Below are 12,140 nucleotides of genomic sequence, written 5' to 3'. Positions count from 1 at the left end.
TGAAGCCATAGGCTCTTCACCTGTACATATTTATGACAGTGTATATACCATATAATAAAGTGGAGCCTCTGTTATAAGCGGGGTATCTGTTCTTTCTTATATCATATGTGTGCTTTTACAAGTTAACGGTCAAAGCAGAGTCTTTGTTAAACCGGCTTTAGCAATTGCATAAAGATAATGAAAATCACTAGGGGGCTTGGTCATGTTTGAACCACAGCTACACCTCTTGATAGGCATTTCAGCCACACAAGGAAAAACTTGTGGAGCCAAAGAGGGTATTGTACACAATACAAACTCAAACATAGGCACACGCTGAGCATCGCTCACAAAGTTACTTGGGGGCTCTTTTTTGCAAAGCAACAAAGAGTCTGAAAGGACCCTCGTAATTGGCTATCAAGCCATGGCTTGGAAGCCTGGTGTATTCACCTAAAACCCCGGGTTAACCTGCCTTCATCAAGTAAGCCACTCCTATCCAGGTAATCCTGGCATGACCCATCGAAGATTTGACAAGTCAATCTTTTACAGACCCTGAACTTGTCATAGTTAAAACGATGATTGGTTAATTGGAGGCCCATCTTAAAAGGCTTTGTTAAATGGTTTCACTCAGAGGCCTGGCAGCCCCTGAAAAGCCTCGATTTGGAGCCTGGCAGCTCGTAAAAAGCCTCACATATTTTCCTATTTGAATTTTGTTTGTTGACAATCATAAGTATTTTTTGATAAACCGGCGTCCCTGACCCGGCTTGCTTTCCAACTACCAGTTGTTGGCACATGATCAATTATAAACCGGTGGTCATTGACCCGGTCTGGTTTGACTAAATCACCAGTGTTATAAAGAAAATCCGGTAGTTATACCGGTCCGGTTTAATAGATAGCCAGGCATTATGAAGATGAAATTACCAAACGTCTTGGATTGGTGTTAAACACCTTTGCTGTATACACGTTTGGTGAATCAATGAGGTATGTTTTGTACATTATTTTTTGTACAAACACTTGATTATTCAACTAAAGTACTATATACTTCTTGGATATTATGACATGTTTAGCGGTAAACCGCTAGACACTTTTAAGTTTTTTGGACCTAGGAAGGCAAGTCATCATAGGCTATGCATAAAATATATCCTGAAGGACGACACAAATTCTCACAAAGTGTTATGAAACATGCTCGATGGCATGGCAGATAAACAAAGTTTCAGCTATCCTATTACATGAAGCTTCAAAGCGGTTCAAATAGTGCCATTGTTTTTCACAGTAGCCATATAAACCGGCGACCGGATCAGTCTTCTTCATCACGACGGTTTGACGGTTGCGGATCAGTTGGTGTTGGCACTTCTTCATCCCTCCCCAGCCGCTGGAAATCAGACGTTGACCAGTCGATTCCGGTTAAAGCTTGAAACACTGCCTCCTCATGGATAAGATCAGAAGGGTTAATATCAGGGGCATAAGTGTGCTTACGAATCGGAGGCACAAGTTCTTCGACTTCATGGATATTGGCCGACTGTCTTTTCCCTTCTGCATCATAAAACGGTTGAAAATGGGACAAATCGGTGTCCTTAGCCAATTTGCTGGCCGCTGGCAGCATCTGTTTGGTCATCCGCCGAAGATCATCATTGTCAAAATTTGAACCGTCTTCTTTAACGCCTGGATATCCTTTAATGATATCCTCCGCTTCAATGTCTGGAATCCAAGCCTTGGCTCGAATAAGGGCGGTTAATGCTCCTGCTCTCGCAGCGGCTCTTTTCAACTCACCAATACGCGCCGGTAACATGCCCAGCTTCTCAAGGGTCTCCTTAATCAATGTTGGCGCCGGTTTGTTATAAGCCGCTGTACTAATGGCTCGCTGAGATCCAGAATATAGCTGCTCAACCAATGTATATGCCGCTTTGAGCTTCATCCGCATATCTGCACCAAGATGAGTGATCCGAGTTCCTGCCAAAGATTTTATCAATATTTTGGTTAGTTTTAAGATTCATTGACTGGTGCAACATACATAAGCAGACACTTACCAAAGATAGTAGAGGTCATAGCATTGATTTGGCGCTTCAAACCGGCTAGTTCTTCAACCACCGGTTTCAGGGCTTCCTCGGCATCTACAGCTCTTTTGGTCAAACCGGCTTTTTCGGTTTCCCATTCAGCATGATCTCGGTTGAAGGATTCTTTCAATTTTTCCATTCCGGCCAGGGCCTGCGTCAGCTCCTCTTTGGCTTTTGCAGCTTCGGCTTGTTGAGACTTCACATTTTCTTGCAAGTCAGAGTTTTGGGCATCTTTGCTTCTCAGTTCAGCCTGCAACATTGAAGGTATATTCAACAAAACAACATATTTATGCACTAAGTATAAAGCATATAACAAGTTATCCACTTCATACTTGGGGGCTAATGCCTATTTGCTCTCAAATACTACCCTCTATACAAGTCTCCAGAACAATGCAAGCATTATCCTTGACACTTGGGGGCTAATGTACGTTTGTTCTAAACCGGCGGTGTGGATTCAAAACCGGATTAATTTGCCAAGTTTAACCAGCCTTTGGGGGCTATGCTGCAGAATGTTATCTAAATTTTTTCAAACATGAGTCTTATCTATGATTGAGGACACGCCTTTGCAAGGATCAATGATGGGATGCTTGAAGTGTTACAAAGACCCGGTTTATGATTAACAATCATAAAACGGTTCTTGGAGGCTACTTGGAATAATATTTAAGCTATAAATCAATGTACAAAGGAGAAGCATTTACCTCATATCGTTCTTTCATCAAATTCACCAAACCGGCTTCATAATCCCAGTTTGAGTGCAGACGGTTTAGGAAGCCGGAATGAAGTTCATCAGCGTTAAGATGAGCATAGTTTGATAAGTCACTGCTCCATTTACCTTTATCCCTTGCAATTTGCTCTTCTTTGGCACTATGCTGAGCCAAAATGACGGGATGACCAGGAGAGATGTCGCCTGTTCTAGTAATAATAACGTCATCACCTTGGCCTTCAGGATTTTTGGTGGATGATGATGGATTAGCCCGGTTTGGTTCTGCCGGTTCAGTATCAGGGGCGGCAGGTTCAGCATCTGTTGGTTTGTCAGTATATTGGCCGTCAAGGGGTGGATCATCAAAAGTTGTTTCACGATGAAGGCCTTCTGGTTCACCAGTCTGCTCTGGTTCACCTCTTGGTTCTTCTTCTTCAGCAACAAGGTCTTCTGGCGGATTGGTGACCCGAGCTTTCTTGCTGGCTCTAGCTTTGGCCCTACAAACAAAATAAAAAGGGATTAACATCCTGTTCAAAAGATATAGGGCGCATTGAAAGGAAAGATTTTTCATAAACTCACCCGGCCACAGTTTTCAAAGGGGGAGTTGAGTTGCTGTCGATTCACCAGAAGAGGAAGGAGGTGTCACCTGATAATTTGAATCAGACGGATTAAGAGGTTATCTGAAATAACCTGCCTTGGGGTAAGAATGGTCAGAAGTAGGAGAGACCTCAGACCGGCACTTCTGAACCAGAGTATCAGGTAAACCGGTAGAGGTGACCTGTTGGCCACTGTGCCGGGTTGTCCGGCGAGCTTCATGTTGTTGAGTCTTCAAAATAAATGTTGGATCCAAGTGAGCAAGAGGATGAGAAAAGCTTACTTTTCGGATTGCTTGGCGAGTTTTTTGTGTTGGCATAGAGTCTGAACCGTAGGAAAGGGTAATTACCTCTACGTCATCAGCCAGACTAGCTTCTGCCTCCTCCTGAGGAAGATCATTGTTAACAAGATGCATAAAAAGAGAGCCAAGTGAGTCAATTTCTACCTCAACTTCTAGGTCATCAGTATCATCATCAAGTTCCATATTAATCCGGTCAGCCGTTTTCCACTTTGACATCCGTTTTACGGCTTTGGTCTTCGGGTGGGTTGGTTTGACCGCTTTGTCTCCAGTTGGCTTTGCCACTTTCTCTATGGATTTCCGTTTCCAGAAAGGGTCATCACCCTATATATATAAAGAAGAAGGGTTTCAGCTTGTATAAGTTAAAGATATTAGAGATGAAGAGGAAGTGTAATGCTTACAGCAGGCGGTTTGTTCTTGGTATAGAAGGGACTCAGACCGGTTTGACTACAGACCAGTTTCGATTCATTCAGAATTTTCTTTACACCTTCGGTAACTTATTCCTCAGATAATTGGATATTGCAGTGGCGTTGAGGATCGTCAACTTCGCCGGTATATTCACACATTAAATCGGGATGCCGGCTTAGCGGCAAGATACTCCAGGATATCCAACAACGCACAAAATCTACGCCTGTTAAACCGTTTGCCATAAAGGCCCGGAGCATGTCGATTTGAGGAGCGTATTTTGCCCTTTTTGAAGAGCTCAGGCATTGTGGCATTGGGTGAGTATTGGATAATCTATGATCACGGAAGCCGGGGAGGGGATTTTCATCCTTAGGCGAAGTGTCTCTGCAATAGAACCATGTTTGGTTCCATTCCTTTGGGTGGCTATGGTGTTTGGCATAAGGAAATTCCACTTCTTTCCGCTTTTGAATCGAGACACCACCAAGCTCTGTGTTCGGGCCATTCACAAACTCTGTGCGCCGGTTTAAGTGAAAGAAATCCCGAAACAATTATGCAGTTGGTTCTTCTTGTAAATAGGCTTCACAGAAGAGTTGGAAATTACATAAGTTGGAGACTGAGTTGGGACCAATATCTTGTGGATGCAGTTGGAAGCTGGCAAGTACATCTCGATAAAATTTTGACCCTGGTGGTTTGAAACCACGGCCTATATGGTCAACAAAGATTACCACCTCGCCTTGTCTTGGGGTTGGAGGATTCTCTGTTCCTGGAACTCGCCATTTGATCTCAGTTTTCTTAGGCAGAGAGCCGATGCTAACCATCTCATTCAATTCATCCTCAGTAACCCGGGAACGAGCCCAGTTGCAGGCAGTGAATTGTTTGGCCATTGCGAAGCGAACAAACTGAAAAATGAAAGGCCGATTTATAAATTACGTATGATTATACACAAGAGACAAGGGAATAAGAAACGTGCTGATATGATAAATGGTATAACCCGGAGACTTGTATAATGAGAGAGAAAGATAATGCTAGCACAGGGTTGATCAGACACTGTTAAACCGGAGCATAATTGTGAAGGTAACATGCTCTTCTGGTTTATCAGAGAGCTAATGGCATAGACTGTTTATACAATGCTAAACCACTTATATGGGTGCGAGGAGAAACGGATCTCGCAGGAACATAGAAACAGATCTCATAGTGATGTATGAAACTTTCGGATCTAAAGCTAAAGACAGAAAAGCAAAAATAATTGGATCTTGAAGGGGTGCAGAACTGAAGCAATTTCTGACAGACTAGATCAGTTCTTTGCGCATAAGGATTTGTGATGACTATGGTAGGTAAGCTACGGGAAGAGATGCATCAAGCATGAAGTGTCCATCTATTAAAGGAAGAATAGGGAAGAATAGCACTGATGAACTTCGGAAGAACGGCGAAGAATGTCGAAACCCTAGGACAGATCTATGGTGAAGAAAGCAGAGAACTTACCGAAGCTGGTGAGGAAGCGGAAGGGCGCCGCAGTATTCTGGTGCGTTCAGGCTGATGCAGCGGCCAAGGTCGAAGCAGAGGCGACGGTCGACGGTGGCGGCGGAGCTCCAGAGGCTGAGAGGCGCGAGGAAGACGACGCGAAGAGGCATGGATGGAAACAGTGAAAATGACCCCTCGGTCCTATTTATAAGGCGAAGTGATAAAATGGCAAGTACGGGAATCAAGGAGCCCAAAAAATGGATAAGTTAATAAAGGTGTTGCCTCGATGACTGGATATATATATTAAATGAAGGAAATATCCGACATCAACGGATGGATGACGTCACGGCGGTTTATCGTAATTTTGAAGTCTGGCATCACGGCGGTTTACAAGATCAAAAATGAAGATAAGAGAGAAGATTATTTCTAAAGTGTGGAAGATTGGCATGAACAAGTTCAAACCAATCTGGGGCCTAATGTTGGGGATATTACTAATGGATGTAAACCGGCCTTATGTAGCTGGGTTGACTCTTTGAAGATTAGAAGCCCATGAAGATGTAAAGATGATGGCGCTTTATGGTGGGCCCAAAGGCGGGTTACAGTCTGTAAATGTAAACCAGCCTAGTCATGTAACTTTTATAGTAAGATAGAAAGAGAGAGGCCGAATCGGACACGTTTATAATCCGGCTTCGGGACTCTGTAGCCCGGCGGGCGTCAACCTATGTATATAAAGGGACGACCCGACCGCGGTTTAGAGACAGACAACAACAACTCGAGAGCCAGACAAAGCGGATTCGCTCCCTGGCCTTCGAAACCCTAGCAATACCAATCACAACTAGACGTAGGATTTTTCCTTCATTGAAGGGGCCGAACTAGTATAAACTCCCGTGTCCCCGTGTCCAGTTTAACCCCTTTAAGCTAACCCGTTGCGATGGCTCCACGACTAAGTCATTTCACGAGGACATCTGCCGTGACAAACCCATGACAGAAGTCTTCCACCCTGAGTGGCTGGTCAACCCAGTCCTCGTCCTGAAGAAAAACAAGACCTGGCGCATGTGTATCGACTACACCAGCCTGAACAAGGCCCACCCCAAGGATCCGTTCGCCCTCCTGCGGATCGATCAAGTCATCGACTCCACCGCCAGCTGTGAGCTCCTGTCCTTCCTGGACGCTTACTCCGGCTATCACCACATAAAGCTAGACTCGACCGACGCCCCGAAGACGTCCTTCATCACGCGCCCTTCAGGGCATATTGCAAAATCACTATGTCATTCGTCCTGAAGAACTTCGGCACCACGTTCCAACGCTACATGCGGAAATGCCTGCTACCGTAACTCGGCCGCAACATCCACGTCTACATGGACGACATTGTGGTGAAGACCAAACATCACCTCACGCTCCTCGATGACCTAAAGGAAACTTTTGCTAAGCTGCGCGAGTACTTGATCAAGCTCAACCCGGAGAAATGCATTTTCGTCGTCCCGGCCGAAAAGCTACACGGCTTCCTCGTCTCGGAGCGCGGCATTGAGGTGAACCCGGAGAAGATCAAGGCCATCAAGCGCATGCGCAAGCCCGCTCGGTTGCGCGATGTCCAGAAGTTCACCGGCTGCTTGGCCTGGGTTAGCCGATTTCTCAGCCAGCTGGGTGAGAGAGCCCTGCCCCTATATCAACTGATGAAGAAGATGACGCCGTTCGAATGGAATGACCAGGCGGACGAGGCTTTCCGGGATCTCAAGCATATGCTCTCCACCGCACCCGTCCTGGTCGCGCAAAGTGAGAAGGAGCCATTATTGCTCTACATTGCCGCCACCTCACGGTCGGTCAGCACAGTGGTGGTGGTCGAGCGGCCGGAGAAGGGCAAGATTCAAGCCGTCCAGTGCCTGGTCTACTACCTGAGCGAGATGCTCTCCGCCTCCAAGCAGAACTACCCGCACTACCAGAAGATGTGTTATGGTGTGTACTTTACCGCCAAGAAGTTTTCCAAGAGCATGTTCTCACCGTGGTCAGCATGGCCCCTATCAGCCAGATCATCGGCTGCCGGGATGCCTCTGGCCGGGTTGCCAAGTGGGCGATCGAGCTAGCCGGCCACACCATCCTCTACGAACCCCGCACCACGATCAAGTCCCAAGCCCTGGCCAACTTCCTTATCGACTGGACCAAGACCCAGTACCTGCCGCCGCTGCCGAATTCAACGCGTTGGCACATGCACTTCGACGGCTCCAAGATGCGCCTCGGCTTGGGCGCCGGCATCATGTTGTATTCCCCGAAGGGCGGCCGGCTTCGGTATGCGCTCCAGATCCATGTCGCCGCCTCCAACAATGTCACCGAATACGAAGCCCTTGTGCATGGCCTCCGGCTTGCCAAGGAACTCGGCATCCGACGAATCCTGTGCTACGGCGACTCGAACCTGGTGGTGCACTCGTGCTCCAGCGAGTGGTACACCCGTGACGCCAACATGGCAAGCTACCGCTTCCTCGGCCAGCAGCTGTCCGGATTCTTCGACGGCTGCGAGTTCCTCTATGTCCCACGCGCGGAAAAATGAAGCCGATGACGCGCTGGCCAAGATCGGCTCATCCCGGCAGTCTGTCCAGTCCGGCGTCTCCCTCGAGCACTTGCACAAACCATCCGTCAAGACGTGCCCGGACTCCGAGTCCATCTTCGTCTCGGACAACCCGGCCGCGCCTCTACCCGGCCCGGGGGCTGCTGAACCCGGCCCAGGGGCTGCTGAACCTGGCCCGGGGACTGCCCAACCCGGCCCGGGGGCTGCTAAACCCAACCCGGGGATTGCCCAACCCGGCTCGGGGGCTGCAACACTTGACCCGGCTGTCGTCATCCTCGACCCGGCCGCCGCCATCCCTGCCCCGGGGGCTGCTATCCTGGAACCCGCCGTGGTGGCTGTCTTCGCCATGGTGACGGCCCCAGCATGGGCCCTACCCATCTCGGAATTCCTAGAGAACGGGGTTCTGCCCACAGATGAGACAGAAGCTCGGCAAGTGCAATACCAGGCGTCTGCCTACAACATCATCAACAACGAGCTCGTCAAATGCAGTTCGACGGGCGTTTTCCAACGCTGCGTCGAACAAGACAAGGGCATTGAGATCCTCCTCGACATCAATCAGGGCAAGTGCGGGCACGACACCTTGTCGAGATCCCTGGTGGCCAAGGCTTTCCACCATGGTTTATACTGGCCACGGCCCTCCAAGACGCCGAGTTGCATGTCCTCAAGTGTGAGGGATGCCAACGCTTCAGCAAGCGCAGCCACTAGCCGGCCTCAGCACTTCGAACCGTCCCGATCACCTGGCCCTTCGCGGTCTAGGGACTCGACATGGAGGGACCTTTCAAGATCGCCCGAGGCGGCATGACGCATTTGCTAGTGGCGGTGGACAAGTTCACCAAGTGGATCGAAGCACGACCGATCAAGAAGCTAGATGGACCAACAGCCGCCCGATTCATCATGGATATCGCGGTGCGCTACGGCATCCCGAACCGCATCATCACGGACAACGACACGAACTTTGCCCAGGGCGCACTCGCGCAATATTGCTCCGTCTCCGGCATCCGCCTCGACCTGGCCTCTGTGGCGCACCCGCAATCCAACGGCCAGGTCGAGCGGGCCAACGGCCTCATTCTACCCGACATCAACGCGCGGCTCGTCGAACCACTCGTTCGTTCACCCGGCAGCTCGCTCGACGAGTTGCCATCCATCCTCTGGAGCCTCTGCACAACGCCAAACTACTCGACCGGGTTCACCCCGCTCCTCCTCGTCTATAGAGCCGAAGCCGTCATCCCGACCGACATCGAGTTCGACTCACCGTATGTCGTGATGTACACCGAAGCCGAAGCCAAGGAGGCCCGCGAAGACGGCATCGACCTACTTGAAGAAGCACGCCTCTTGGTGCTCAGCCGGTCAACCATCTATCAGCAAGGCCTAAGGCACTACCACGGTAAGAAGATCAAGCCCCTCGCATTCCGCAAGGGAGACGTCATCCTCCGACTCGTCCAGCAACAAGCCGGCCAACACAAGTTGTCCTCCCCATGGGAAGCCCCTTCATCGTCAGCAAATCCTTGTGCGGACGCAAAGCCTACTACCTCATCGACGCCCGCAAGTCAAACAAGCGCAAGAGAGACACAGCCGGCAAAGAAACAACCCGGCCATGGAACGCAGAACTCCTCCGCCTGTTTTACAGTTAGCTGTATGTCACCACCTGCCGTCCTCCTTAGCAACTCTTGGTGAGTTCATGTCGCCACGGCCCTCCACTTCGCCCTACGCCACTTAACTTCGGCTGTCGGCTGGCAAGAAAAAGGGGCCAAAGCACCAGCACGCTACGAATATTAAGTTGGACCCACCGGATTGCCCAACCCGGCCCCGTCACCATAAGCTGTCGCACGACCAGCTGCTCACCAACCGGCTTCGCCGGGCTGCCGCCAGCCAGTCCAGTCGGTGTTTTGCTCGCGCTCAACGTTCGAAAAGCCTAAGTACCGCGCACCTCTCTCAAGGGCCAAACTCCTTGTCACGGACCGGAGCCCGGCCGTTCGACTCGCGAGGGGGGAGGCCCAAGAAGGGAGGCAAGCAGGAAAATGGGGGGAGGCCCAAGAAGGCAGGCAAGAAGGAAAACGGCTTAGAAGATAGAAAGTAGAAGTGCAAACACTCACAAACTATTTACATCACAAATTTAACAGGCCCAAGGCCGGAGTTCATTACACTACACCCAAATACCCCCCGTGGGTGGGTGGACCTGCTACCTAACAGAAATTTTTACTAAGATAAAACATGATAGCGCCAGCCATAGGCATCTCCAGCACCAGGCCGCGCGGCTGCCGGCTCCCTCTTGGTGGTCTCCGGGTTCACCGAGGTGCCGGTATCTCCCTCCTCGGCGTCCCCATGGCCATAGACGCCCGCCTCCTCGGAGCTGCCCTTCGGGTCGTCCAGAAGCAGGTCGTAGTCGACAGCAGGAATGACTCCGCCATCGTCTGTCCGCTCTGGGTGGAACTCATCGTGGATGGCCAACCCGTCGATGTAGTTGGCCCGAGCGGCGATCCGTCCGGCCTCCGCCTGTAGCTGGCTCTCTCTGCCGGCTCGCTGCCCCATCAACATATCCAGCGCTAGATCCGGATGCCAAGACATCACAAACCTGAGCGCCATCTCTTCGCCGGCGCGGGCGGCGGAGACATGCCACGCGTGGAGCTGCTCCGGGCCTGCCTCCAACCACCGCGCTAGCCGCGTGAAGCTGTTCGGTGCAACAGCGCTAGGCCAGAGGGCCACCGTCATCGCCGTGCCGGCCTCGGAGAGCCGCCCCATCTACTCACCTAAGACTCGCAATCGAGCTTCAGCGGCGGTCACGATCTCCGGGAAGGTCCACGCAACCCGCGGATCAGTCCCGGAGCCCATGACTCCCTGTGGATCTCGCTAGAAACGGACGACCTCCTCCGCCACCCTGCGCATCTCCGGGAAGTTCCCTACCAAAAAGAAGAGCAAGACAAATCAATAACCAAGGGAAGGAAAGCTGGCTTCCCAACCCGGCAAAATCCAAAGAAAGCACTTACTGGCGAAGGACTCGTCCACGTGCTGCGCCTCAAGCAACGTACCGCGCTGCTCCCTGGCAATGGCATGGTCACGCTCCTGAAGCGTCTTCTCCAGGTCGGTGACCTTGGCGAGTGCCGCCTTCAGCTCGACGTCCTTGGCCTCAGCCGCCTTCTCGTAATCCTTGCAGCGGTGGAGTTCCGCCTGGTGCCCCCCCATCTTGGTCCCCTCCGCCTTCAGGTGCTCCACATCGGCCTGAAGCAGGCCCTTGTCGTTGGCCATCTTGTCGCATTGCTGGCCGGTCTCGGCAAGGGCTTGCTGGGCCTCCATGGCCTTAGCCGCCTCCTCCTTGAGGCGGTCCACCTTGGCCTCGAGCCGGCTCTTGTCGCCCACCAGCTACTCCTGTAGCCGGTCGGATTCGTCAAGCGCCCGCCGGGTCCCTGCTGCCTCCGCCACCTCGGATCGAAGCCGACAAATGTCAGCAATGACCCAGTCGTACTGATAGCCGCCTTGGATCAGCTGGGTTCGCCAGGAGGACACCTCAGCTGCAGAGGCCGCACGACAAGGATTCAGAAACAAAGGATTACTTTAAGATTCGACCCAGCTACTATGTAGTTGGCCCGAATCTTGGGGGCTACACCCAGTGGGTGCACTAGCGCGCCCCCACTAAGAAGAGCACGCAAGAAAAGATACATGTGGCGACGCGGAGCGCCTCGTCCTTGGCAGCGAGCTGCTCCTTGAGCTGCCGGTGCTTCTCTAGGAGCCGGTTGAAGACACCGACCCGATAAGAGTCTAGTTGTCGCAAGGAGCAATGATAAGCACAAGATAGCAGTTTAAGATTTGACCCAACTACTACATAGTTGGCCTGAATGTCGGGGGCTACACCCAGTGGGTGTGCTAGCGCGCCCCCACTAAAAGAAGCAGCAAGAAGAAAGATAGAAGAGAAAGGAAGAGCTTACAAACATGGCATGCTCTAGCTCCGGTGTCTGCTCCACCTCGGCCTTGGCGAAGGCCTGGATCCTGTGTGTGCACCCTCGAAGGCGCTTGCTCACGACGGCCATCGCCGCCGCCTCCTGGGTCAAGGGTCCGAAGAAGACCTCGTTGAGCCTAGCCCGAGCCGGCTGTGGCCCG

At 51.3% G+C, this 12,140-nt stretch overlaps 2 protein-coding genes across 2 annotated transcripts; both read left to right on the top strand.

Moving 5' to 3' along the window:
• The first annotated feature begins 6,846 nt into the window (after window positions 1–6,846).
• Window positions 6,847–8,850, top strand: LOC147985752 (uncharacterized). Its single transcript, XM_087541723.1, has 3 exons — window positions 6,847–7,433; window positions 7,511–8,009; window positions 8,071–8,850. Exons 1-3 carry the CDS (start codon window positions 6,847–6,849, stop codon window positions 8,848–8,850), a joined length of 1,866 nt encoding a protein of 621 aa, XP_087397849.1.
• Window positions 8,851–8,942: 92 nt separating this feature from the next.
• Window positions 8,943–9,722, top strand: LOC147985751 (uncharacterized). The gene has a single exon (XM_087541722.1). The coding sequence runs from the start codon at window positions 8,943–8,945 to the stop codon at window positions 9,720–9,722; it is 780 nt and encodes a 259-aa protein (XP_087397848.1).
• The last annotated feature ends 2,418 nt before the right edge of the window (window positions 9,723–12,140 follow it).

The sequence above is a fragment of the Triticum urartu genome, chromosome 2A (assembly GCF_056163025.1).
Source record: "Triticum urartu cultivar PI428250 chromosome 2A, HENAU_Tu73, whole genome shotgun sequence".
In the NCBI taxonomy this organism is placed as follows: domain Eukaryota; kingdom Viridiplantae; phylum Streptophyta; class Magnoliopsida; order Poales; family Poaceae; genus Triticum; species Triticum urartu.
The sequence above is the reverse complement of the archived record's forward strand: the minus strand, read 5'-3'. Positions and strand labels throughout refer to the sequence as shown.

Coding starts and splice junctions, on each gene's coding strand:
- LOC147985752 (XM_087541723.1), top strand. CDS start 6,847: ATGGACGACATTGTGGTGAAGACCAAACATCACCTCACGCTCCTCGAT. Junction 7,434..7,510: donor TACCCGCACTACCAGAAGAT/GTGTTATGGTGT, acceptor GGCCCCTATCAG/CCAGATCATCGGCTGCCGGG. Junction 8,010..8,070: donor ACGGCTGCGAGTTCCTCTAT/GTCCCACGCGCG, acceptor TCATCCCGGCAG/TCTGTCCAGTCCGGCGTCTC.
- LOC147985751 (XM_087541722.1), top strand. CDS start 8,943: ATGGATATCGCGGTGCGCTACGGCATCCCGAACCGCATCATCACGGAC.